The 23,697-nt window shown below is 49.7% G+C and overlaps 1 protein-coding gene across 2 annotated transcripts in view; it reads left to right on the top strand.

Moving 5' to 3' along the window:
- The first annotated feature begins 4,580 nt into the window (after window positions 1-4,580).
- LOC144487139 (zinc-binding protein A33-like) overlaps window positions 4,581-23,697 on the top strand; it is a 29,836-nt gene continuing 10,719 nt past the window's right edge. Inside the window, exons 1-5 of one of the 2 annotated variants that reach the window (XM_078205200.1) lie at window positions 4,581-5,297; window positions 5,386-5,481; window positions 5,575-5,808; window positions 6,697-6,719; window positions 7,441-7,556. In XM_078205200.1, the coding sequence (XP_078061326.1) occupies window positions 4,890-5,297; window positions 5,386-5,481; window positions 5,575-5,808; window positions 6,697-6,719; window positions 7,441-7,556 (877 nt within the window). In that variant the 5' untranslated portion in view covers window positions 4,581-4,889. The remainder of the gene's footprint in view (window positions 5,298-5,385; window positions 5,482-5,574; window positions 5,809-6,696; window positions 6,720-7,440; window positions 7,557-23,697) is intronic. The other variant, XM_078205199.1, reaches the window with a different exon arrangement.

Consider the following 23,697-nt stretch of genomic DNA (forward strand, 5'->3'; position numbering starts at 1 on the left):
CCTCCTTCTGCACCGGAGGGATTCTATGATTCAATTTTAAGATTATACTCCTGATTCATACTGAAAATAAAAATGACAGGGACACAGTCACAATGCAGCTTTGTCAGTTTTGACAAAGGTCATCTGGACTCGAAATGTCAGCTCTTTTTATCTCCTCACAGATGCTGCCAGGCCTGCTGAGATTTTCCCTTTTGCTTTCAGATTCCAGCATCCGCAGTAATTTGCTTTTTTACATTCACAATGAAAAGTGCAGATATTCTCTGCGGTAAATACTGCAGCCGATGAAGTGGGTTGCGTTGTTCTGGATGGTGCCGAATTTCGTGTGTGTTGTTGGAGTTGCACTTTACCAGGCCAATGGAGAATATCACTTCACAATCCTGGCTTGTGCCTTTCATAGGATGAGCAGACTTTGGCAGATGAGTTACCTACTGCAGAATTCCCAGCCTCTGATCTTGTTTCACAATATTTATCTGATCCGTCCAACTGTGTTTCTGGTCAATAACACCGCAAGTTATTGGTGGTGCGGGACTCAGCGCCGGCAATAGAAACATAGAAGCAGGAGGAGGCCATTCGGCCCTTCGAGCCTACTCCGCTATTCATCACGATCATGGCCGATCGTCCAACTCAGTAGCCTAATCCTTTCTCCCCATAACCTTTGATCCCATTCGCCCCAAGTGCTATGTCTAGCCGCTACTTGAATACATTCAATGTTTTGGCATCAACTATTTTCTGTGATAATGAATTTCACAGGCTCACCACTCTTTGGGTGAAGAAATGTCTCCTCATCTCCGTCCTAAATGGTCTATCCCGAATCCTCAGACTGTGACCCCTGGTTCTGGACACCGCCACCACCGGGAACATCCTTCCTGCATCTACCCTGTCTGGTCCTGTTAGAATTTTATAAGACTCTATGACATCCCCTCCACCCCCCTCATTATCTGAGCTCCAGCGAAAACAATCCGAACCGAGTCAACGTCTCCTCGGACATCAGTCCCGCCATCCCCGGAATCATCCTGGTAAACCATTGCTGCATTCCCTCGACAGCAAGAACATCCTTCCTCAAAAAAAGAGACCAAAACTGCACACAATATTTTAGGTGTGGCTTCACCAGGGCCCTGTATAATTGCAACAACACATCCCTGATCCTGTACTCGAAACGTCTCGCAATGAAGGCCAACATACCATTTGCCTTTTTTACCGGCTGCTGCACCTTCATGCTTACCTTCAGCGACGGGTGCACAAGGGCACCCAGGTCCCGCTGCATACTCCACTCGCCTAATTTGAAGCCACTCAGGTAGTGATCTGCCTTCTTGTTTTTGCTCCCAAAGTGAATTTAGCATTGCTGTTAAATATCACGAGGCGTTGGTTAGGTTCTCCCCTGTTGACGATGCTGTATCTGAGGAGTTGTGAATTGTACTGAGCACTGTGCAATTATCAGTGAATATTCGCATTTCTGATTGAATGTCGGAGAGAAGCTCAGTGAAACTCTCAGCCTGGTGGCTGGAAGCCATGGGGAATTTCAGCGCTTTCTCATTCAAATTGCTGAGGTCACATTTCTGTGGGTGAATCTCGCCCCAGTTCTCTTCAGCTCCCTGCTGTGTTACTGTATTTACTCTGCAGTGAGTGAAAGTTATATATCAGACATTAACAGACCCAATCCTTAATAAAAAGAAAAAATACAGGAAGCACTCAACAGATCAGGCAGTATCAATAGAGAGAGCAACAAAATTCACTTTTCAAGTCGATGGCCTTTCATTGGAACTGGAATATTTTACAGAGTAAACAATTTCACAGCAAGCACACTGTCGGGAAAAGGGCGGAGAGGAACAACAGGGAGAGGTCTATGAAATGGTGGAAGACAGGAGAGGTTAAATGTCTAAAGGTTTAACGGTACAAAGTATAAGAGAATGGGGAATGGGACTGGTGAAGAAGCATAATATGGTTCTAGAGCAGTGTTAATGGTTACAGCAGAATGGTAACGGTGGTTAGAATCTGAAGTTCCTGAATTCAACGCTGAGGCTGAAAGGCTGGAAAGGGTAGAATGAAAATATTCCTAATTCCTGCATTACCAAAGCTGTGCATAAGCGGCAGTTGGAAAGAGAGACGTGTCGATGTCCTTTTAGAAACAAAGACATCAGTTAACAGTGAATTCAGTAAATGAGGAATGATAATTCTATAAGAACGAACTTTGGATGGAACATATCGAGATCACAGTCGATTTTATTGTGTTCAGTGACTCTTTGATCCTCTGGGGTGCCTGATTGAGAGCCGTGGAGTTTTCAGTGTCCAACATTTTATCCGGCAGAACACGGGATCCCATTGCGATATTCATCAGCTGAACCGACAAACCAGGAGTGCAGCAGACCGGAGTTGACTTGCACAAGCCAGAATCTTGATACCAAGACTGCCAGCGATCCTGTTCAGATCCTGACTTCTCCAATCACTTGTGCTCCACGATTCCTGTTGTTAAATCCCCCTGTTAGCGCAACATTTTAGGTTTAAATAGTTTTCATTGCGGGTTTCTAAGCCAATTAAATATAGCAGCATATATTGAGTTCTTACAGAATTTTAATGCGTAAATCCTTCTCACAGAATGGCGAATATTAATGTGACATTCTCCAGATAATCTTTCTCACTGAGAGTCGGGGAACATCTCACCAAACAATAGGATTTAGTGAATCGGATTTGTTAATCTGGATTTGATCAGATCCAAGACTAAGAATATATAACAATCCCAGTCTGATACAACACAGAAGGAGGGTAATTCGGTCCATCGAATCTGTGAACCTTCAAAGACAGTCTTCATTTCTTGGGCCGTTTTTAATGGGGAATTCTGTCCTGCAGCATTGAGATTGTGTCAGCAGGTGGCAGTGGTGCGCTTTGTAACAGTGAAAGACTTGCGTTCATACAAAGTCTCAACCCATCCCAGAAACTTACTGCATCCGCAATGAATTGTTCACAAGAACAGGAGCAGCCGTCAAGTAGAGAGATTGTCACAAATGACAGAAACTTCCCAGATTTTCCTTGTGTTGAAATGAAAGTCAGTAAATTTCGCTGCCCCCATGCCCCCCAGGTCATGTTGCCCTTTCTGTTCTCCACACAGGAGCTGTTTCACACCCAGGCAGTAACAATAAAACCCAATGTTCAACACTGTCAGATATATGAAACATTTTACACTAGAATCCCTGCAATAAAACAAGACATTGATTTACAATCCACATTGATCTCTCTACTTCCCCCTGCCGCCTTTACGCTATATTTTCCCAACTTTGCTAAAATGCCTGTAAATGAATCTGATCCATCGCAAAACTTCACAGCCTGTGATTTTTCTTGCTGGATTAGCGCGAATGTCGGGGAAACTCTTCAAATTCAATCCCAATAGGATGTCGTTTGACCCCCTCCCATTTCCCATTGGTCTGTCCCACAGTCCTGCCCCCACACCCTGTGATGTGTTTCCTCTTTATCAGGGACTGGGAACGCAGCACTGTCTGAGACATCAATAATGTGGAGATGCCGGCGTTGGACTGGGGTAAACACAGTAAGAAGTCTCACAACACCAGGTTAAAGTCCAACAGGATTAGACTTTTAGAACAGTACAGCACAGTACAGGCCCTTCGGCCCTCGATGTTGTGCCGAGCTTTGTCCGAAACCAAGATCAAGCTATCCCACTCCCTATCATTCTGGTGTGCTCCATGTGTCTATCCAATAACCGCTTGAAAGTTCCTAAAGTGTCCGACTCCACTATCACAGCAGGCAGTCCATTCCACACCCCAACCACTCTCTGAGTAAAGAACCTACCTTGGACATCCCTCCTATATCTCCCACCATGAACCTCATAGTTATGCCCCCGAGTGACAGCTACATTCACCCGAGGAAATAGTCTCTGAACGTCCACTCTATCTATCCCCCTCATCATCTTATAAACCTATTTTGCTACCAAATAAACCTGTTGGACTTTAACCTGGTGTTGTGAGGCATCAACACACAGACCTCAAAATCCCCCGAGACCGAGTTGAATATATCTGGAGTTTTCAATTTCCGAAAATGAACTCGATTTTCTCAAACAGACACAAAACAAGCTCCGTACACATTCTGTGCGGTAGAAAGTCATCTTGTAATTCAAGCCTCCCTGTCAATGTATCAACTCTCTCTCCCTGAACCACTCCATGTGACAGCGAGTTCCACATTCTCACCACTCTCTGTGTGAAGAAACTCCGCCGAATATTGGAGGAGAGATTCCACTTCAAATGATCCCTCATCAGTTAAAAGCAAATTACTGCGGATGCTGGAACCTGACGAAGAGACATCCAGACTCGAAATGTGAGCTCTGTTCTCTCGCCACATATGCTGTCAGACCTGCTGAGGTTTTCCAGCATTTTCTGGTTTGTTCCGCCATCAGTTGATGTTTCTCTGGGTCGGGTCCCCGGGAGGGATTCATAAATATTTATAAAACCGGAAGTTATTCTTTCTGGAAAATAAACCAAACTTCACAGATCGAACCCTCTAAATATCTCCCTGTACCTGCTGTATAAAATGTCTCCTTGACATTTATGGTATTTGATGTTTTAATGTGAGCGGCTGCAGTGTCGAGAGATCAAACTGGAGAAAAACGCAATCGAACCTCAATCCCGCCCATCTCCACCTCTCTCTCCACTGTCAACATTCCCGGAGTCCAATCCACCCCCGACAGTTTAATGATTCCCTCCTCTATCTCTTAGATCGCGCCAGTTTTTATCTCCAGTGTGAAAGTGGAGAGGACATGGCCCACTCTGTAATAATAATTCCCTGAGTGTTGCAGTGAACTTTATCAGGAAATTGCTGAACTGAGGGTGTGCGACAGTAACATCGAAACTGAAAGCGGTTTGAATCAGGAAGTGCTGAGTGTGAACATGGCTTCCAGACAACAAGCAGAGAGCTGGACCGAGGAGGCAATTTGTCCCATTTGCCTCGATTTCTTCACTGATCCAGTTTCACTGGATTGTGGACACAACTTCTGCCGCTCCTGTATCACCCAGTGTTGGGGAAAGGAGATAAACTCCTGCCCGGAATGTAGAGAGGAGTTTCCGCAAGAAAACCTGAGGGCCAGTTGGGCCTTGGCGAATCTGGCCGAGAAAGCTCGGAAATTAAAGTTGAATCCAAAAGAGAAGGAAAGTAAATTTCACTGTGAGAAACATCAGGAAGAATTGAAGCTGTTTTGTGAAACTGACAAGAAATTAATCTGTCTGATTTGTGTTGTTTCGCGGGAACACAGAGATCACCGCTTCCTGCCCATTGATGAAGCTGTTGAAATGTACAAGGTAAAATGAAAATATTATTTACCTGATATTTTTATCACATTTTCAACATCCAGCACTTACATTCTGTGATTTCCTCTCCCAATCCCAGGATCAGCTCAAATCTTCCTTCGATTCTCTCACAGAGAAGAAATCGGTGGTTCTAGAAACGGAACAGAAACAGAAACTGAAGATTTCTGAAGTTAGGGTAAGGTCTCCCTGTGCTGATTTTCTGGGATCTCGGTTAGTTTTGTTCCCTTTATCGCGGGACATTAATTATGTTTCACATTTCATTGGGTAGGAACAGTCGAGCAGTCTGCAGACCCACATCACATCCGAGTTCACTAAAATGCACCAGATTCTCACTGAGAAAGAGCAGCATTTACTCAGAGATCTCAGGGAAGAAGAGGAGAGGATTCTGGAATCAATGGAGAAAAACCTTCGAGAGATTCAGGAGAATTTAAATTCTATTGAGGAGAAACTCTCAAAGTTGCAGAAACAGATGGAGCAAAAAGACGAGCTGATATTTCTGAAGGTGAGGGAATATATTGCGGCTCAGTTCAGGGAAACTTCACACAGTCACTAAATAACTGATGGTAACTGTGAAATTAATATAGAATTTACTGAAAAATAGGACCTGAATTGAACAGAATTTTGTTTTCCTTCCTGAAAGGTTTTCCTGCTGTCTCTGAACTAATGGCTCCCACACTGTCTGTAGATTCCCGGGAATACCTGTAACCTCCGGAGAATGAGGTTTCTTGATCTTCAAACTTGCTTTGAAACTCCCATTGTAATCAAGTTCCAGTTCCATGTTGTGTGTGGGTGTGTCTGGTACGGTGTGTGAGAGTCACTGTGTCTGTGAGCGGGACTGATGTTCAGTTCCAGTTTTTGATTTGATTTAATTTGATTTATTATGGTCATATGTATTAACATACAGTGAAAAGTATTGTTTCTTGCGCGCTATACAGGCAAAACATACCCCTCATAGAGAAGGAAATGAAAGAGTGCTGAATGTAGTGTTACAGTCACAGCTGGGGTGTAGAAAAAGATCAACTTAATGCAAGTTAAGTCCATTCAAAAGCCTGACAGCAGCAGGGAAGAAGCTGTTCTTGAGTCGGTTGGTATGTGACCTCAGACTTTTGTATCGTTTTCCTGATGGAAGAAGGTGCAAGAGAGAATGTCCGGGATGCGTGGGGTCCTTAATTATGCTGGCTGCTTTGCCGATGCAGTGGGAAGTGTCGACAGAGTCAATGGATGGGAGGTTGGTTTATTTGACTCTCCACAATCTTCCTTCCAAAATGCATCACTTTACACTTCCATGTGAAATCTCAGCTGCTCTGAGTCTGCTCATTTCACCAGCCTGTCTAACTGCTCCTGAAATCTGTGACTGTCACCCTCACTGTTCCTGATTCATTTCTTTCAGGAGGAAGCTTGTCGGGAGAGAAGGTAGGACATGTTCTTTACTGAAACTCTGCAGTTTGTTAAAATATACTCAGTAAAATGTTAATATTCATTGATTTATTGTCACAACATTAAATAGTCATTTATCGGGACACAAAAACTCCCCGTAGAATTCATGAACGAGAATTTGAAATAACCGCCTATATTACCATGATTTTACACAACTGTTCTACCAAGAAATTGCTGGACTTCAGACAACGCCTGAAAGGAAGAAAGAGAAATAGAGAGGATTAGGAAGGGAATTCCAGAGCTCAGGACCTCGGCAGCTGAAGGTCCAGCTCCCAATGGGGGAGTGACGAAAATCAGAGATGTTCAAGATGCCGGAAGTAGAGAAGAACAGGATTCTGGGAGAGTTGTGGGGCCCAGGGATTGCAGAATTGGATATTCAGCTATAGGATGTTTTCAGCCTTTGTCTTTGTTCTACAAACTTTGTTTATAATACAGCAAGTGGACAGGCTAAATGTTTATCATTTCCTGCAGTCTGTGATGTCTGTTATCAGGTTTTGAACCTTTTTCAGGACATGGGTGTTTCCATTCTCTGTCTTTGAAATTCTAAGTTATTCCTTTCTCAGTTAGAGAAACAAGATTAACATTTAACTTTGCAAATTTTCTCTATCATCAAATATGCTGAAAATGTGACCATTTAAATAAGTTCTAAAATCTTCTAACAAAGACAAATTCATAGCATCATTTTAACCATTTACAGGATTAGTGACGAGGATCACAAACTCTCAGTAACTGATGCCGTCCTGTCTATCGGGAAGTACAAAGACCTTTTACAGTACAGAGCGTGGAAAGAAATGTTAAACTTCATTAACCCCGGTAAATCTCTTATATTAATTTCTCTGATTGTAAATCCAGTTGCGAAGAAACAAAACTGGCTCCAAGGGTTCCAGATTAAATACTCACATTTCCGGTTGTCAATATCTGGATTCTCCCCCTTGTCATATTTATCTTTCTGTGGGTTCCTCTGGGTAAGTGTCTGAAGCCATCAGCACTGTGTGTCAAAGTAGTGAAGAGATCTATGTAACCAGAGGAATAGAGCACGAATCTCAGGATGTGAATAGAATTGCTCCAGGAGACTGGACTGGACTAGTCTGTCATTCTGGGATACATTTTTATCATTGTTTATCAGGAAGATGCACAGACATCAGAGAGCAAGTGTTAAACGGCAGATAATCTGTTTAGTGGAATTGGACATCTTAATCAAGAGCAGGGGATGCAGAAACTGCAAGTCTGCACTGGATAAGGGAGGGAGTGTGGTGATCTCACTGAAAATGTTCAAGGTTCAAAAGAGAAGGAAACTTCACAGTAACTTCATTGCAGTGTTAATGTAAGCCTTACTTGTGACTAATAAATAAACTTTTTTTTAGAAGAGAGAATATAAACATCCACTGGTTTAACACAGTCACAGAGTCTGGATCAAAGTAGATACAGCTTTAAATCTATAATAGGGAGGGTGACAGGGCAGTTTGGATTGAGTGAGGTTGAGTTTTTGAGTGACTCCATTGAGGCAGTCAACCAGTGAACCCACCGCTCACTCTATGAATTTGACCAGAGGCACAATCCATTCTGAGGGCTGATCTTCAGAACAATATCACTGTCCAGTTTCCCACTGGTTTGCAGGGTGGGAAAAGGTTCTGTGGTTCCTGAGGAGGGGACCGTGGACAAGAAATCCTCATGAATCCACAGCGGGGGTGAGAGAGAGAAAGGAGCAGCAAGCAGCAGTAAGAAAAATAACTCACTTTCTAGTGACTGAGCAATCATCAAAAGCTCCCTTCATTCCCGCAGCATGTGCCAGAACACTCCAGAACCAATGAAAGCATTTTGAGGAACAGTCAGTGTTTGAATGTAGAAAATGAGAAAACAAATTTCCAAACAACAAGATCACAGGAACAGCATTGTGATAATGATGAAGTTTTCTGTTTTGATGATATCATTTGCGCTGTAAATATTAGGCAGGAAACAGAGCGAATAAACTCCTTACATCATTGATAGAATTCTTTGAGGAGGTAACTCAGTGTGTAGATGAAGGTAGTGCAGTTGATGTCATATACATGGATTTTAGTAAGGCGTTTGATAAAGTCCCCCACGGTCGGCTTATGAAGAAAGTAAGGATGTGTGGGATAGAGGGAAGTTTGGCCGATTGGATAGGTAACTGGCTATCTAACAGAAGACAGAGGGTGGTGGTGGATGGAAAATTTTCGGACTGGAAACCGGTTACCAGCGGAGTGCCACAGGGATCAGTGCTTGGTCCTCTGCTCTTTGTAATTTTTATAAATGACTTGGAGGAGGGGGCTGAAGGGTGGATCAGTAAATTTGCTGATGACACCAAGATTGGTGGAGTAGTGGATGAGGTGGAGGGCTGTTGTAGGCTGCAAAGAGATATAGATAGGATGCAGAGCTGGGCTGAAAAATGGCAAATGGAGTTTAACCCTGACAAATGCGAGGTGATTCATGTTGGTAGGACAAATTTAAATGTGGATTACAGGGTCAAAGGTAGGGTTCTGAAGAATGTGGAGGAACAGAGAGATCTAGGGGTTCATATCCATAGATCTCTGAAGGTTGCCACTCAAGTGGATAGAGCCGTGAAGAAGGCCTATAGTGTGTTGGTATTCATTAACAGGGGGTTTGAGTTTAAGAGCCGTGGGGTTATGCTGCAACTGTACAGGACCTTGGTGAGACCACATTTGGAATCTTGTGTGCAGTTCTGGTCACCTCACTACAAGAAGGATGTGGAGACACTGGAAAGAGTGCAAAGGAGATTTACCAGGATGCTGCCTGGTTTGGAGGGTAGGTCTTATGAGGAAAGGTTGAGGGAACTTGGGCTTTTCTCATTGGAGCGGAGGAGGTTGAGAGGAGACTTGATAGAGGTTTATAAGATGATGAGGGGGATAGATAGAGTGAACGTTCAAAGACTATTTCCTCGGGTGAATGGAGCGGTAACTAGGGGGCATAACTATAGGGTTCATGGTGGGAGATATAGGAAGGATGTCCGAGGTAGGTTCTTTACCCAGAGAGTGGTTGGGGTGTGGAATGGACTGCCTGCAGCGATAGTGGAGTCAGAAACTTTAGGAACATTTAAGAAGCTATTGGATAGGCACATGGAGTACTTCGGGATGATAGGGAGGAAATAGCTTGATCTGGGTTTCAGACAAAGCTCGGCACAACATCGTGGGCCGAAGGGCCTGTTCTGTGCTGTCCTGTTCCATGTTCTATCATTTCCAATGGGATTTCCAGTGGTCCCTTTCAGACCAGTGATTTGTCCATTCTACAGTCTGTTCCAATAGGTGGGGCATCACCATCCAATGGAAGATCAAGATTGTATTGAGTCTCCTGGTATGCCAAATGCCTCCAGTTTGTATAGACAATGTGACTTCTCCTTATGTTTAGTGTGGGAACTAAATATCTATTTGTGGGAACTGGATACCTATGTTGAAGCTGGGACATTATTGTGGGGGTTTGATCTCTGCCATTCTTGGCATTCTGATTCATCGTCTGACCTGCCATTCATCTTTGTGCGGTCATATGCTTTTTCCATGAATTTGATGTTTTCCCTAATTTCCTGAGTGAACGACAGATGGTGGGTTCTCCCATTGGGGATTTTCTTTACAGCATGAATATATTTATTCTGAATATTCTTAAATACCCTCTTAAATGTCTGCCATTGCTTCTCTATCCATGTATCCCCGAGCCTGGGGTCCCAGTTCACTGCAACGAGCTTAGCTTTCATGGCCAGCTAGTTGCTCCTATTTAAGTATAAAATACTGATCACAGACACTTTCAAGCTGGATTTCAAATTCAATCATATTGTAGTTACTGCTACCGAGGGCAGCTGGGCGATCCAGCAGTGCCGACAGCAAACAGTATGCCACATCCAGCCTCATGGTGAGAATGGCAAAATACCCCAAGCTGCACAATATCTTTAGCAGCTCAGTAGACAGGGTACCGCACAGATACACCCACTCAAGGCCAGGCAGGTCCATTCCAGAATGGAATTCCTGTTTTGTCCTGAGTGTTCGCCGTCAGATTGAATGATCTGCAGCAGGTATAGAGTCTATGCTTTATTTATACAGAGCATTGATGAGAGCAGAACATGAGCACTGTTTAAAAGAAAACACCAATTGATTCCTACTCTCATGTTTTCTGTCCGTTAACCTGTTACTATTGCATCAAATTTCCAGTGCTCTAAATTGTTCACTAATCTCTTGTGTGAGACCTTATCAAAAGCTTTCTGAAAATCTAAATACACCACATCCACCAGTTACACCTTCACTCGTCTGTTGATTGCATCTTGCACAGTGGCACAGTGGTTAGCACTGCTGACTCACAGCACCAGGGAACCGGATTTAATTCCGGCCTTGGGTAACTGTTTGTGTGGAGTTTGTACTTTCTCCCTGTGTCTGTGGGTTTTCTCCGTAAGAATTTTAACAACACCAGGTTAAAGTCCAACAGGTTTGTTTGGTAGCAAAAGCCACACAAGCTTTCGGAGCCCCAAGTCCCTTCTTCAGGTGCTCACCTGAAGAAGGGGCTTGGGGCTCCGAAAGCTTGTGTGGCTTTTGCTACCAAATAAACCTGTTGGACTTTAACCTGGTGTTGTTAAAATTCTTACTGTGTTTACCCCAGTCCAACGCCGGCATCTCCACATCATGGGTTTTCTTCCACAGTCTAAAGATGGGCAGGCTAGTAGATTGGCCATGGTAAAAACAAATGCCCTTTAGTGTCCAAAAACATGTTGGTTCAATGGATTCGCCATGGTAAGTGTTTTGGGTGATGGGGAGAGGGCCTGGGTAAGATATTGTGTCAGAGTCAGTGCAGACTAAAAGGCCAAATGTCCAACTTCTCCACTGGATTCCCTTTCATAAATCCATCTTGACTCTACCCAAATTTACCATTATTTTCTCCCACATCCCTGATTAAAGATTCTTGCATTTCCTCTCCTACTGATGTCAGGCTAATCAATCTGTCATTCCCCAGATTCTCTCCCCCTCCTCTCTTAAACATTGGGTTACGTTTGCACCTTCCAATCTGCAGGAACAATTCCAGAGTCTGGAGAATTTTGAAAGATGACCACCAATGCATCTATTTTCTCGACACTCACCTCTTTCAGCTTCTGAAGCCTGGGAGAATTGTCTACTTTAAATCCCATTATTTTCTTTACCTTAGTCTTACAAGCAAGATAAGAGTAAGAGTCTTGCAGTTCCTCATTAATACCAGTCCCTATGTCGTCCATTATTTATGGGAGTTTTTTGACGGTGATCATTGTCGTTTGGGTGGATTATTGAAAATGTTTGTGTGTTCTGCCTTGGACATCTCATTTAACAGGTAGTTTTTGGTGTGTTTAACCACAGCATATAAAAGTCTCAACGTGATGCAGCAGCCTTGAACTGGCGTGAGGAGGTAAGCGCTGCGAGCAGAGTGCAGGGATGTTGCAGGCAGGCCCTGGAGATGCTTGGGGGGCTTCCTCCTGCTGTCTTCAGGTGCTGGCCTGTGGACCAGTGATATCTGGGTTGGGGGCGGGGGGGCTTCTATTTTCTCAGAGCTCTCAGGGTGAGGATCCGTGATGGAATCCTGCTCACTCTTCCCCTCCAGGGCAGCACTGTAGCTCAGTGGGTGAGGATCCCTGAAGGAGTCTTGCTCAACCTTCCCCTCCAGGGCACTGTGCAGTGGCATTGTCTTGCCGCGGGGTGTGGTCAGGGACTACACTGAGTGCTGGGGTTCCGGGTCGGGAGAGGATTGCACCTTGTGCTGATTGAGGTCTAACCAGATGAAGCAGCTGCTGCTCCAGGCCGGGGTGCCGAGGTTCAGACAAAGACTGCATGGAATCTGCTGTCACTGGGCACCCATCTGGTGATGATTTCCAGTCTGTCCCTGCCCTGTGACACAGACCAGCAACACATGCCTGTAACGGATGCTGCAGTTGCACACATGGCAATGGCTCAAGGGGACGAAGTGGCCATGGCTGCACACCGACCTGCATAATCTGTGCCAGCATTTGTCATGATGGGAATCCCACACAACCGAATCGGTTCACACGTGGCACCATGGATTGTGTGGTGTTGCCAGCACCCACAAGTGGGGGTACAGTCCCAAATGAGGGATTGGGGTGGTGCTGGATCTATGCAGCCAATGACATTAATCCGTCATTTTATGCTCTTTCCAACCCCAGTGTGCAGATGGATCTCAGACTGATCGATTTGGAGCTGGCCATTAGGTGGCGGCGGAGGAGAAGGAGGCGGCTCAGGAGGTGGCCGGCGTGGAGAGACCACCACAGGAGCAGCCACTACCACTCCTATAGGAAGCAGGGAAGGGGGCTGCCACTGACAGCCAGGAGGTGGGTGAGCAGGCTCCCGAAAGGGTGCACAAAAGGCCGAGGATGCTGAAGGCAAGGAGGTACAGGCCCTGCAATTCATTCAAGGCCCTTTCGGAGGAGATGTGCCGTTGCCAGCTGCGGCTCTCCAAGAGCACGGTGCGGCACCTTTGTGAGGTGCTCGCACACCTGGCACATCAGGGGAGGGTGGCCACCCGCTCCCTGTGGACGTGAAGATGACGGATGCCTTGAATGTTTCACTTCTGGCTCATTTCAAGCACCCAGTGGCGGCCTCGTTGGGATCTCCCAGGCCCCCATGCACAAATGTGTGCAACAGGTCACTGATGCCCTGTTTGCCCGGGCAGGGCAGTCCATAAACTTCGATGTGGGCCGTGCACAGCAGGAGGCCCGGGCTCGAGGCTTCGCTGCCTTGCTGGGATTCCCAATGTCCAGGGAGCAGTGGACGGAACACACATGCAAGGCCGCAGCAATTTGTGAACAGGAAAGGGTTCCACTCCCTCAATGTGCAGATCATATGTGATCATCGAATGAGCACCATGCAGGTCGAAGCACGCCATCCAGGGAGTGTCCATGACAGATTTGTCCTCAGGCAGTCGGACATCCCTGGCCTCTTTGAAGACTGGCCCAGGCTACCGGGATGACTATTGGGCAACAAACGTTACCCGCTAAGGTCATGGCTGATGATGCCTGTGCGGAGGCCCGAGACCGAGGTGGAGACCCGCTACAGTGAGGCCCATGCAGCACCCGGTCCATCATAGAGCGGTGCATCATCCTGTTGAAAATGTGGTGCCGCTGCTTGGACCGCCCTGGGGGGGCCTCCAGTCTGACCCTGTGTGAGCCTCACACATTATAATTGTCTGCTGCCTGCTGCACAACATCGCCCAGCAGCAGGGAGACCAGCTGGAGCAGGACGAGGAAGAGGAGGAGGAGGAGCGGCGAGGGGGTGAGGTGGACGTCCCACCATATCAGGAGCCGGAGGAAAGAGGGCGGCGGCGATGGCAGGTGTCCGGCAGGGAAGGGCAGCGAGGGACACCTTGATTGCAGCCCGCTTCACCGAGCTGGTGCTGTGCAGTGAGGGGGCTGCAACCACCACACATCCACCACACCCCAGGAGCAAGTGCAGCCGCTATTCCCCCTCCAAACCGACCTGGGCCCTCAAACCACCACATCACCCTTCCCCAGCCTCTCTCATCCCACCACCCTATCCCCCAGAAACATCCAAACCTGTTAATGTGCCTGGGCTGGCAATGATTGCAAGTCTTGTTTGAAGGCTGGAGGATGATGATGACTCGCTGTTATGCACACTGGGATGCTCTCTCTGGTGCTACTGAAGTTTGGTTCCTAACCTGTACTCCGAATGCACGCTGCCACCCTGGCCCACGTAGCTGTCAGGGTTGTTGGGCAATCGGGGATTGGGGTGGAGGGGCTCACTTGCACCAAGAGTGTGGTGGATGTTGGGGAAGGTAGGGCAGGCACTCTGTAACATGTGGCTGAGTCTCCAAGGAACAACAGACAGCACCTCTATGCAAGGGAATGGGGACCACTCAGCACTTTGGGTGGCGGGGGGCTGGGGGGAAAGGCGGGGTGGGGGGGGCGGGGGTGGTGGAATTAGAGACACATTAGTCACAGCTGTGAGGTGCAAATAAAAGTTTATTGTGCTCTTAACCTTCGTGATTAATAAACCCTGACTACTGGTGACAATCACCCATGCCCTCTTCGTGAACTACAACTTTCTAACTTTGTGTGGTCTACTGTTGTTTCGAGGTGCTACCCCAGGATGCACATCGGAGGTGGAGGTTTCCAGCTCTGATGCACGCCCCGTTGCCTGTGATGCCCTTAGCGGACGTCCCCTGGGTGGCCAGGACCTGGAGGGCCCCAGCTGACTCGCGGATGACACTGTTTCGGTGCCACCCTGTTCATCTAGCTGGCCCCGAGATGCCCCGGTGTGAGCAAAGGGGCAAATCAGATGTCTCGGGATGTCCCGGATCTCCTGGGTGTAAGGCCCCGGCATGGGCCCGAGCCCTTCCTCCTCCCTGAGGTGCCCAAAGACCCCAGGGACACTCCATGGGACGCCAGCATAGCTGGACTGAGCTCCAGGAACTCCGGCGTCATCTGTCTCTGCCAGTTCTGGAGGTTCAGATGCATCTGCCCCATGATCTGTGATCCCTCAGCCCTGGCCCTCTCAGACTGGGCCAAGCTCTGGAGCCCCTCCCCAACTGCATTCTGTGAGCAAGCCAGGCTCTGGAGCCCACAGCAGTAGCCCTCTGTGACTGGGCTAAGTTGTCGAGGTTCACAGGCATCGCCTGCTGTGTCTCCAGAATGCCAGCGAGAGTCCCAGCCATGGCCAGCAGTTTCACCCACATGCCCCCGACACCCATGGGGCCATGGAACGCTGTGCCTCCTGGATGCTGCCAACACCTTTGCTCATGGCCTGTTGTCTCTCCAGGATGGCCTGGACCCTGTCACCCATGAGGACAGACCCCTGAGCCAGACCTTCCACTACGGTCGCAACCCTTGCAGTGTTGGCCTGGTTCACACGCTGTGTCGGCACCACCTCCTGCAACAGCACTCTGTTGGACTCCCCTCAACAATCAGGCAGTCGCAGCATGGTTGCTGACAGCCCTTCCACAACCTCCCCATGTTTCCTGATGCATCGCCACCAGCCTTGGGCCCAAGGCCCAGCATCTGGCTGGGGGACAGCTGAATCCTCGCCTCTGGCAGACCTCCGTGTGCCCGAGCCCTCGGATGTGCATCAGTATCTGTGATGTGCTCACCAGATAGTGACCCAGAAGCCTCAACACTAAAGATACCCACTGTGGTGATAGACTCTGTGTTGGTGGGTTGTGTGGTAGATGCTGGTGCTGCTTCAGTGGTGCTGTCCTCAGAGGATTCTTCAAAGCATCCCTCCAACGTGTCATCCGGGGGGGTTGTGGGCCGTTTGCTCCAGAACAACAGCGGGGTCACCAACACCAAAGGGCCGGGTTCCTCTGGGTCCAAAACTGCAATAAAGAATACACATTAGGGGAAGGGAGGTAAAACATTCTACGCAGCATCACACTTACTTCAAGCAGGACCTATGTTGAGGGCGAGGCTGATGCTCACTTGCATGCTGGACATTGACCTGGCTGTCCGTCGCCATTCTGGGTGACCCATCTCCCCCTGCCAGGTCCATGGCACACTCTTCAACGCTGGTCAGGTGCTGCAGGTCAGGCACACCACCACCACTGTGCCGTCACACGGCGCTGATGTATGATTTTCTCCTGTAGGAACATAAAGTGTCTGGCACGCATTAATATATTGAAATGCATGGTGTGTAATGCATGCCTGTGTCTCGGGAGTTGTGCTGGCAGTTACGGAGAAAAGGGTCACCACTGAAGGGTGCTCATTGAGGGGAAGGGGTTACATTCTGTTCCTGGGGGAAGGGTGCCTTGTCGCATGCCCTTCAGGTGTCTAAGCAGGGTTTGAGATCTGTGCCAAGCATGTGCAGAGTTCCAAGTGGGAAGCTCACTCACCCTTGCTGCTCAAAGAAGGTCGTACAGTCTTTTCTGACCCTGCCGGCCAGAGCACGGTGTCAGGCTCCTGGCATTCACCACTTCTGCCACCTCCTCCCACAATGCCGTGGTGGCTGCACCCTTTGGGCGAGGTCCCTGGCTGGGGAAGAGCTGCTGATGCCTCTCCTCCATGGCATCAAGCAGGCGCTCTTGGTCGGCCTCAGTGAATCTTGGGACTGCTTTCCTCAAATACATCTTCGTGGCGTGACTGGCTGTGTGTCCATTCCTGCAGCTTATATAAAGCCCTGGCTTATTAGGAGAGCACAGTAAGAAGTTTAACAACACCAGGTTAAAGTCCAACAGGTTTATTTGGCAGCAAAAGCCACAAGCTTTCGGAGCCTTAAGCTCCTTCTTCAGGTGAGTGAGAATTCTGTTCACAAACAGGGCATATAAAGACACAAACTCAATTTACAGAATAATGGTTGGAATGCAAATACTTACAGCTAATCAAGTCTTAAAGGTACAAACAATGTGAGTGGAGAGAGCATTAAGACAGGTTAAAGAGATGTGTATTGTCTCCAGATAGGACAGCCAGTGAGACTCTGCAAGTCCAGGCAAGCTGTGGGGATTACTGATAGTGTGACATGAACCCAATATCCCGGTTGAGGCCGTCCTCATGTGTGTGGAACTTGGCTATCAGTTTCTGCTCAGCGACTCTGCGCTGTCATGTGTCGTGAAGGCCGCCTTGGAGAACGCTTACCCGAATATCAGAGGCCGAATGCCCGTGACTGCTGAAGTGCTCCCCAACAGGAAGAGAACAGTCTTGCCTGGTGATTGTCGAGCGGTGTTCATTCATCTGTTGTTGTAGCGTCTGCATGGTTTCCCCAATGTACCATGCCTCGGGACATCCTTTCCTGCAGCGTATCAGGTAGACAACGTTGGCCGAGTTGCAAGAGTATGTACCGTGTACCTGGTGGATGGTGTTCTCACATGAGATGATGGCATCCGTGTCGATGATCCAGCACGCCTTGCAGAGATTGCGGTGGCAGGGTTGTGTGGTGCTGTGGTCACTGTTCTCCTGAAGGCTGGGTAGTTTGCTGCGGACAATGGTCTGTTTGAGGTTGTGCGGTTGTTTGAAGGCGAGATGTGGGGATGGCCTTGGCGAGATGTTTCTCTTCATCAATGACATGTTGAAGGCTCCGGAGGAGATGCCGGAGCTTCTCCACTCCGGGGAAGTACTGGACCACGAAGGGTACTCTGTCCACCGAGTCCCGTGTTTGTCTTCTGAGGAGGTAGGTGCGGTTTTTCGCTGTGGCGCGTCGGAACTGTCGATCGATGAGTCGAGCGCCATATCCTGTTCTTATGAGAACAGGGGCGGTGGGTGGGTGGGGGGGGGGGGCGGGTGGGGGGGGGGGGCGGTGGGGGGGAGGGGGAGGGATGCAATACTCAGGGCTCCTAATCAATAAGCTGCTGTATCCAGTGGGGTACAATACTCAGGACTCCCATCCAAGAGAGGGAATGCTCGCAAGCTGGGGTTGTGCACGGCAGCACAACGCAAGCTCTCAGCAAGGCAGCAGTGAGGTCAGTATGTTTAAGGGATGGAGGGATGGGGTACCCACATTATCCAGATTCGTGGGGGAAGTAGGTGAGCGGGCAGCCATGTCGGTATGGCGGGGGGGGGGCAACCATGTCTGTATGGGGAGGGTGGTCCAGCAACATCTGTATGGGGGGGGGGGGTGGGGGAAATGACGTCTGTATTGTGGGGGGCAGCGACGTCTGTATGTGGGGGGCAGCGACGTCTGTATGTGGGGGGCAGCGACGTCTGTATGTGGGGGGCAGCGACGTCTGTATGTGGGGGGCAGCGACGTCTGTATGTGGGGGGCAGCGACGTCTGTATGTGGGGGGCAGCGACGTCTGTATGTGGGGGCAGCGACGTCTGTGTCGGGGGGGGTGGCCAGCGAAGCCTGTGCAGGGGCCAGTGACGCCAGTAGGGGGAGCCAGTAATGCCTGTGGGGGGGTCAGCGATGTCTGTGGGGGGGTCAGCGATGTCTGTGGGGGGGCCAGTGATGTCTGTGGGGGGGGGGGGGGCTGAGTGGGCCAGCGATGTCTGTGGGGGTGCTGTGGGGGCCAACAATGTCTGTGAGGGGGCCGAGGGGGCCAGCAATGTCTGTGGGGGGGAAGGCTGTGGGGGCCAGCAATGTCTGTGGGGGGAGTGGGTGGGGGCCAGCTATGTCTGTGGGGGGGAGTGGGGGAGGTGTGGGGGCCAGCAATGTCTGTAGGGGGGGGTCTGTGGGGGCCGGTGACATCTGTTGGGGGGCCAGCGATGTCTGGGGGGAGCTGCGGGGTCCAGCAATGTCTGTGGGGAGGCTGTGGGGGCCAGCAATGTCTGTGGGGTGCTGTGGGGGCCAGCGATGTCTGTGGGGGGTTGCTGTGGGGGCCAGCGATGTCTGTGGGGGTGCTGTGGGGGCCAGCGATGTCTGTGGGGGGTTGCTGTGGGGGCCAGCGATGTCTGTGGGGGTGCTGTGGGGGCCAGCGATGTCTGTTGGGTGTTGCTGTGGGGACCAGCGATGTCTGTGGGGGGGGTCTATGGGGGCCATTGATGTTTGTGGAGGGGGGCAGTGATGTCTGTGGAGCAGGGGGGGGGGTGCGTGCGAAGGCCTTGGGGGCCAGCGATGTCTATGGGAGTGTGGGGGCCAGCGATGTCTGTGGGGCAGGGAGGTGTGGGGGCCAGCGATGTCTGTGGGGGGGGGGCGGGTCTGTGGGGGCCGGCGACGTCTGTGGGGGTCCAGCGACGTCTGTGGGAGGGGGGCTGGCGGGCCAGCGATGTCTGAGAGGGGCTGCGGGGAAGCAATGTCTGTGGGGAGGCTGCGGGGGCCAGCGATGTCTGTGGGGGTGCTGTGGGGGCCAACAATGTCTGTGGGGGGGCCGTGGGGGCCAGCAATGTCTGTGGGGGGGAAGTGGGGGAGGTGTGGGGGACGGTGACATCTGTTGGGGGGCCAGCGATGTCTGGGGGGAGCTGCGGGGTCCAGCAATGTCTGTGGGGGGGCTGTGGGGGCCAGCGATGTCTGTGGGGGTGCTGTGGGGGCCAGCGATGTCTGTGGGGGGTTGCTGTGGAGGCCAGCGATGTCTGTGGGGGTGCTGTGGGGGCCAGCGATGTCCGTGTGGGGGGTCTGTGGGGGCCATTGATGTTTGTGGAGGGGGGCTGTGATGTCTGTGGAGCGGGGGGGGGGTGCGTGCGAAGGCCTTGGGGGTCAGCGATGTCTATGGGGGTGTGGGGGCCAGCAATATCTGTGGGGCAGGGAGATGTGGGGGCCAGCGATGTCTGTGGGGGAAGGGGGGGGGGGGAGCTGATGGGCCAGCGATGTCTGGGAGGGGCTGTGGGGAAGCGATGTCTGTGGGGGGGCTGCGGGGGCCAGCGATGTCTGTGGGGCGGGGAGGTGTGGGGGCCAGCGATGTCTGTGTGTGGGGACTATGGGGCCAGCGATGTCTGTGGAGGGGGCTGTAAGGGCCAGCGATGTCTGTCGGGCGGGAGCGGAGTTTGGGGGGGGGGGGGGAGGGGGGGTGTGGCGGCCAGCAATGTCTGTGGGGGCGGGGTGCTGTGGGGCCGGTGATGTCTGTCAGGGGGCTGTGGGGGTCAGCGATGTCTGTGGGGGGGCTGTTGGGGCCAGCGATCTCTGTGGGGTGGCTGTGGGGGCCAGCGATGTCTGTGGGGGGATTGTGGGGGCCAGCGATGTCTGTGGGGGCCAGTGATGTCTGTGGGGGTTGGAGGGCAGTGATCTGAATGCTGGGAGGTCTTTTCAATGATGTCCCAGAGATGTGCGCATGTGTGGGTTCCAGCGCATCCCGCCATTTCTCGCTCTCTGATGTGAATAGCACTCCCCCAACCCCCACCCCCCACCCTGTCCTGCCCCAAGCATTTAATGACATTCACGATTGTGACCTCTGCCATGCATGGAGTGTGGAAGATTCGGGTCTGAAGTTGCACTGAAAAAACAGTCGTGGTTGAAACCAGTTTTCTCGCCAATTCAGCACTTTTGGAAGAATCTGCCCCTACTTCTCTGAAATGGTCAGGAGTCTGTGGACTTCCCCACCCCAGAATGTGGTGAATACCCAGACTTTGGGTGAATTTGAGGAAGAGCTGGACAGATTTTTAATTAGTTTGGGATTGAAGGGGCAGGAAAGTGGAGTTGAGGCTGAGACGAGATTAGCCATGATTGCATTAAATGGCAGAGCAGCTCGAGAGGCTAAATTGCCGACTCCTGCTCCGAGTTCTTATGATTTATACTCTTAGTAAATAACTGGGATTTCAAATTTGGTCCAAGAACTAAAATATGATTCTGAACATAACCAAATATAAAGGTCTCATCCAAGATTGTAACAAATTGGCTTCTGGCCTGGCCTGGTCTGGTATTGTACCAAGAGAAACTGCAGAACTCTTGGGTCGGGAGGGAGCTGGATGTCCTGGTGCATAAATCATTAAAAGTTAGTCTGCAGGTCCAGCAAGTAATTAGGAATATAAATAGGATGTTGGTATTTATTGCAAGGATACTCAAGTATAAAAATATGCAATTGTTCCTGCAGGGGTACAGGACCTCAGTGAGACCATATCTGGAGTAATGTTTACTATTTTTATCCCCTTATAAGATCATGAGACCATAAGACACGGGAACATATGGAGGCCATTTGGCCCATCAAGTCTGCTCTGCCATTTAATGTTCCCATAACTGATCGAACAGAGGCGTTTTCTCCTCACCTCTGTCTGAAATGGGTGACCCCTTACTCTGAGATGATGCCCTCTTATCCGAGACTCTGCCACAAGGGGAAACAACACCTTCGCGTCTATCCTGTCAAGCCTGCTGAGAATTATGTAGGTCTGAATAAAGTCCCCTCTCAATCTTCTAAACTCCAATGAGTACAGACCCAACTTACTCCTCGTAAAAAAATCTCTCCGTACCTGGAATCAATCCAGTGAACCTTCTCTGGACTGCCTCCAATCCCAGTATATCTTTCCTTAGATAAGGGGACCAGAATTGCTCACAGTATTCCGGCTGTGGTCGAACGAGTGCCTTGTACAGATCTCCCTATTTTTCGACTCCATTTCTTTTTAAATAAAGACCAATATTCCACCTGTCTTTCCCAATACCTGCTGAACTTGCATGCTCGCTTTTTGTAATCAATGCACGAGGACCCAGAAATCCCTCTGAGCTGCAGCTTTCTGCAGTCCTTCTCCATTTAAATAATATTCAGCTTCTTTATTCTTCCTATCAATGTGCATAACTTCACATTTTCTTACATGATATTTCATCTGCCAAGTGTTTCCCCACATACCAAACCTGTCTGTTTGTAGACTCTTTGGGGGTGACATTACCATTGCGCCCCACCGGCTGATGGGCGGAGGGAGTTGGTAAGATCACGAGAGCCGAGAAGTCAGGTTCGCACCCGATTTCTCACCTCACGCGATCTTACCGGCACCGGGTATCCGGCTCGATAAATCTTGCACCTGGAACAGATGCAAGGATAAATGTATTAAACAAAGAACAGTACAGCACAGGAAACAGGCCCTTCGGCCCTCTGAGCCTGTGCCGCTCATTGGTCCAACTAGACCATTTGTTTGTATCCCTCCATTCCCAGACTGCTCATGTGACTATCCAGGTAAGTCTTAAAACGATGCCAGCGTGTCTGCCTCCACCACCCTACTTGGCAGCGCATTCCAGGCCACCACCACCCTCTGTGTAAAAAACGTCCCTCTGATATCTGAGTTATACCTCGCCCCTCTCACCTTGAGTCCGTGACCCTTCGTGATCGTCACCTCCGACCTGGGAAAAAGCTTCCCACTGTTCACCCTATCTATACCCTTCATAATTTTGTACACCTCTATTAGGTCTCCCCTCATTCTCCGTCTTTCCAGGGAGAACAAGCCCAGTTTACCCAATCTCTTCTCATAGCTAAGACCCTCCATACCAGGCAGCATCCTGGTAAACTTTCTCTGCACTCTCTCTCAAGCCTCCACGTCCTTCTGGTAGTGCGGCGACCAGAACTGGACGCAGTACTCCAAATGTGGCCTAACCAGTGTTCTATACAGCTGCAACATCAGACTCCAGCTTTTATACTCTATACCCTGTCCGAAAAAGGCAAGCATACCATATGCCTTCTTCACCACCTTCTCCACCTGTGCTGCCACCTTCAAGGATTTGTGGACTTGCACACCTAGGTCCCTCTGTGTTTCTGTACTCTTGATGGCTCTGCCATTTATTGTATAACTCCCCCCTACATTAGTTCTTCCAAAATGCATCACTTCACATTTATCTGGATTAAATTCCATCTGCCATTTCTCCGCCCAATTTTCCAGTCTATCTATATCCTGCTGTATTGTCCGACAATGTTCATCGCTATCCGCAAGTCCAGCCATCTTCGTGTCATCCGCAAACTTGCTGATAACACCAGTTAGACCTTCTTCCAAATCATTTATATAGATCACAAATAGCAGAGGTCCCAGTACATTATTATTTAAATTTATTAGAATGCTAATTTAAATGTAATAAGCAAGCTTGGGATAGAATTGTCTGGGATCACTTGCCTGTGTGGCCACGCTCTGGCGACGATCACGTATTGTCCCCCATCAATCTCTCCTTCTTACCTCGGTATTTTCCACAATCTCTCTCTCTGCTTCACCACAATCATTCCCTCTCCCTGCCATTCACTCATCTTTCCCTCCCACTCTCTATCCCCATTCTCCACCCACTCTCCCTTTCAGCCCCTTCCCACTCTCTCTTTCATCCTCACATACATTCTCCTCCTGCTCCTCCTCCTTAAAGAACAGTAAGATCAATAGGTTGCATTGGAATTGCCATTTGAAGAGCGGGAGGGGGTTTCGGAAAGGAGAGAGACAGCTGGAGAGGTTAAAGAACTCTGCTCGCCCCCAGCCCAGCAACACATCCTATCTGCATTCCACCCCCCCTCCCCCTGCCACCTTACAGCCCCCCAGCAACACATACTCCCCACATTCTTCCCCCCCACAGAGCTCAGCAACGCACAATCCCCACATTCTTCCCCCCCACAGAGCTCAGCAACGCACAATCCCCACATTCTCCCCCCCGCCACAGTCCCCCAGCAACATACACTCCCCACATTCCCCAACCCA

This window comes from Mustelus asterias, unplaced genomic scaffold, assembly GCF_964213995.1.
Source record: "Mustelus asterias unplaced genomic scaffold, sMusAst1.hap1.1 HAP1_SCAFFOLD_615, whole genome shotgun sequence".
Lineage (NCBI taxonomy): Eukaryota > Metazoa > Chordata > Chondrichthyes > Carcharhiniformes > Triakidae > Mustelus > Mustelus asterias.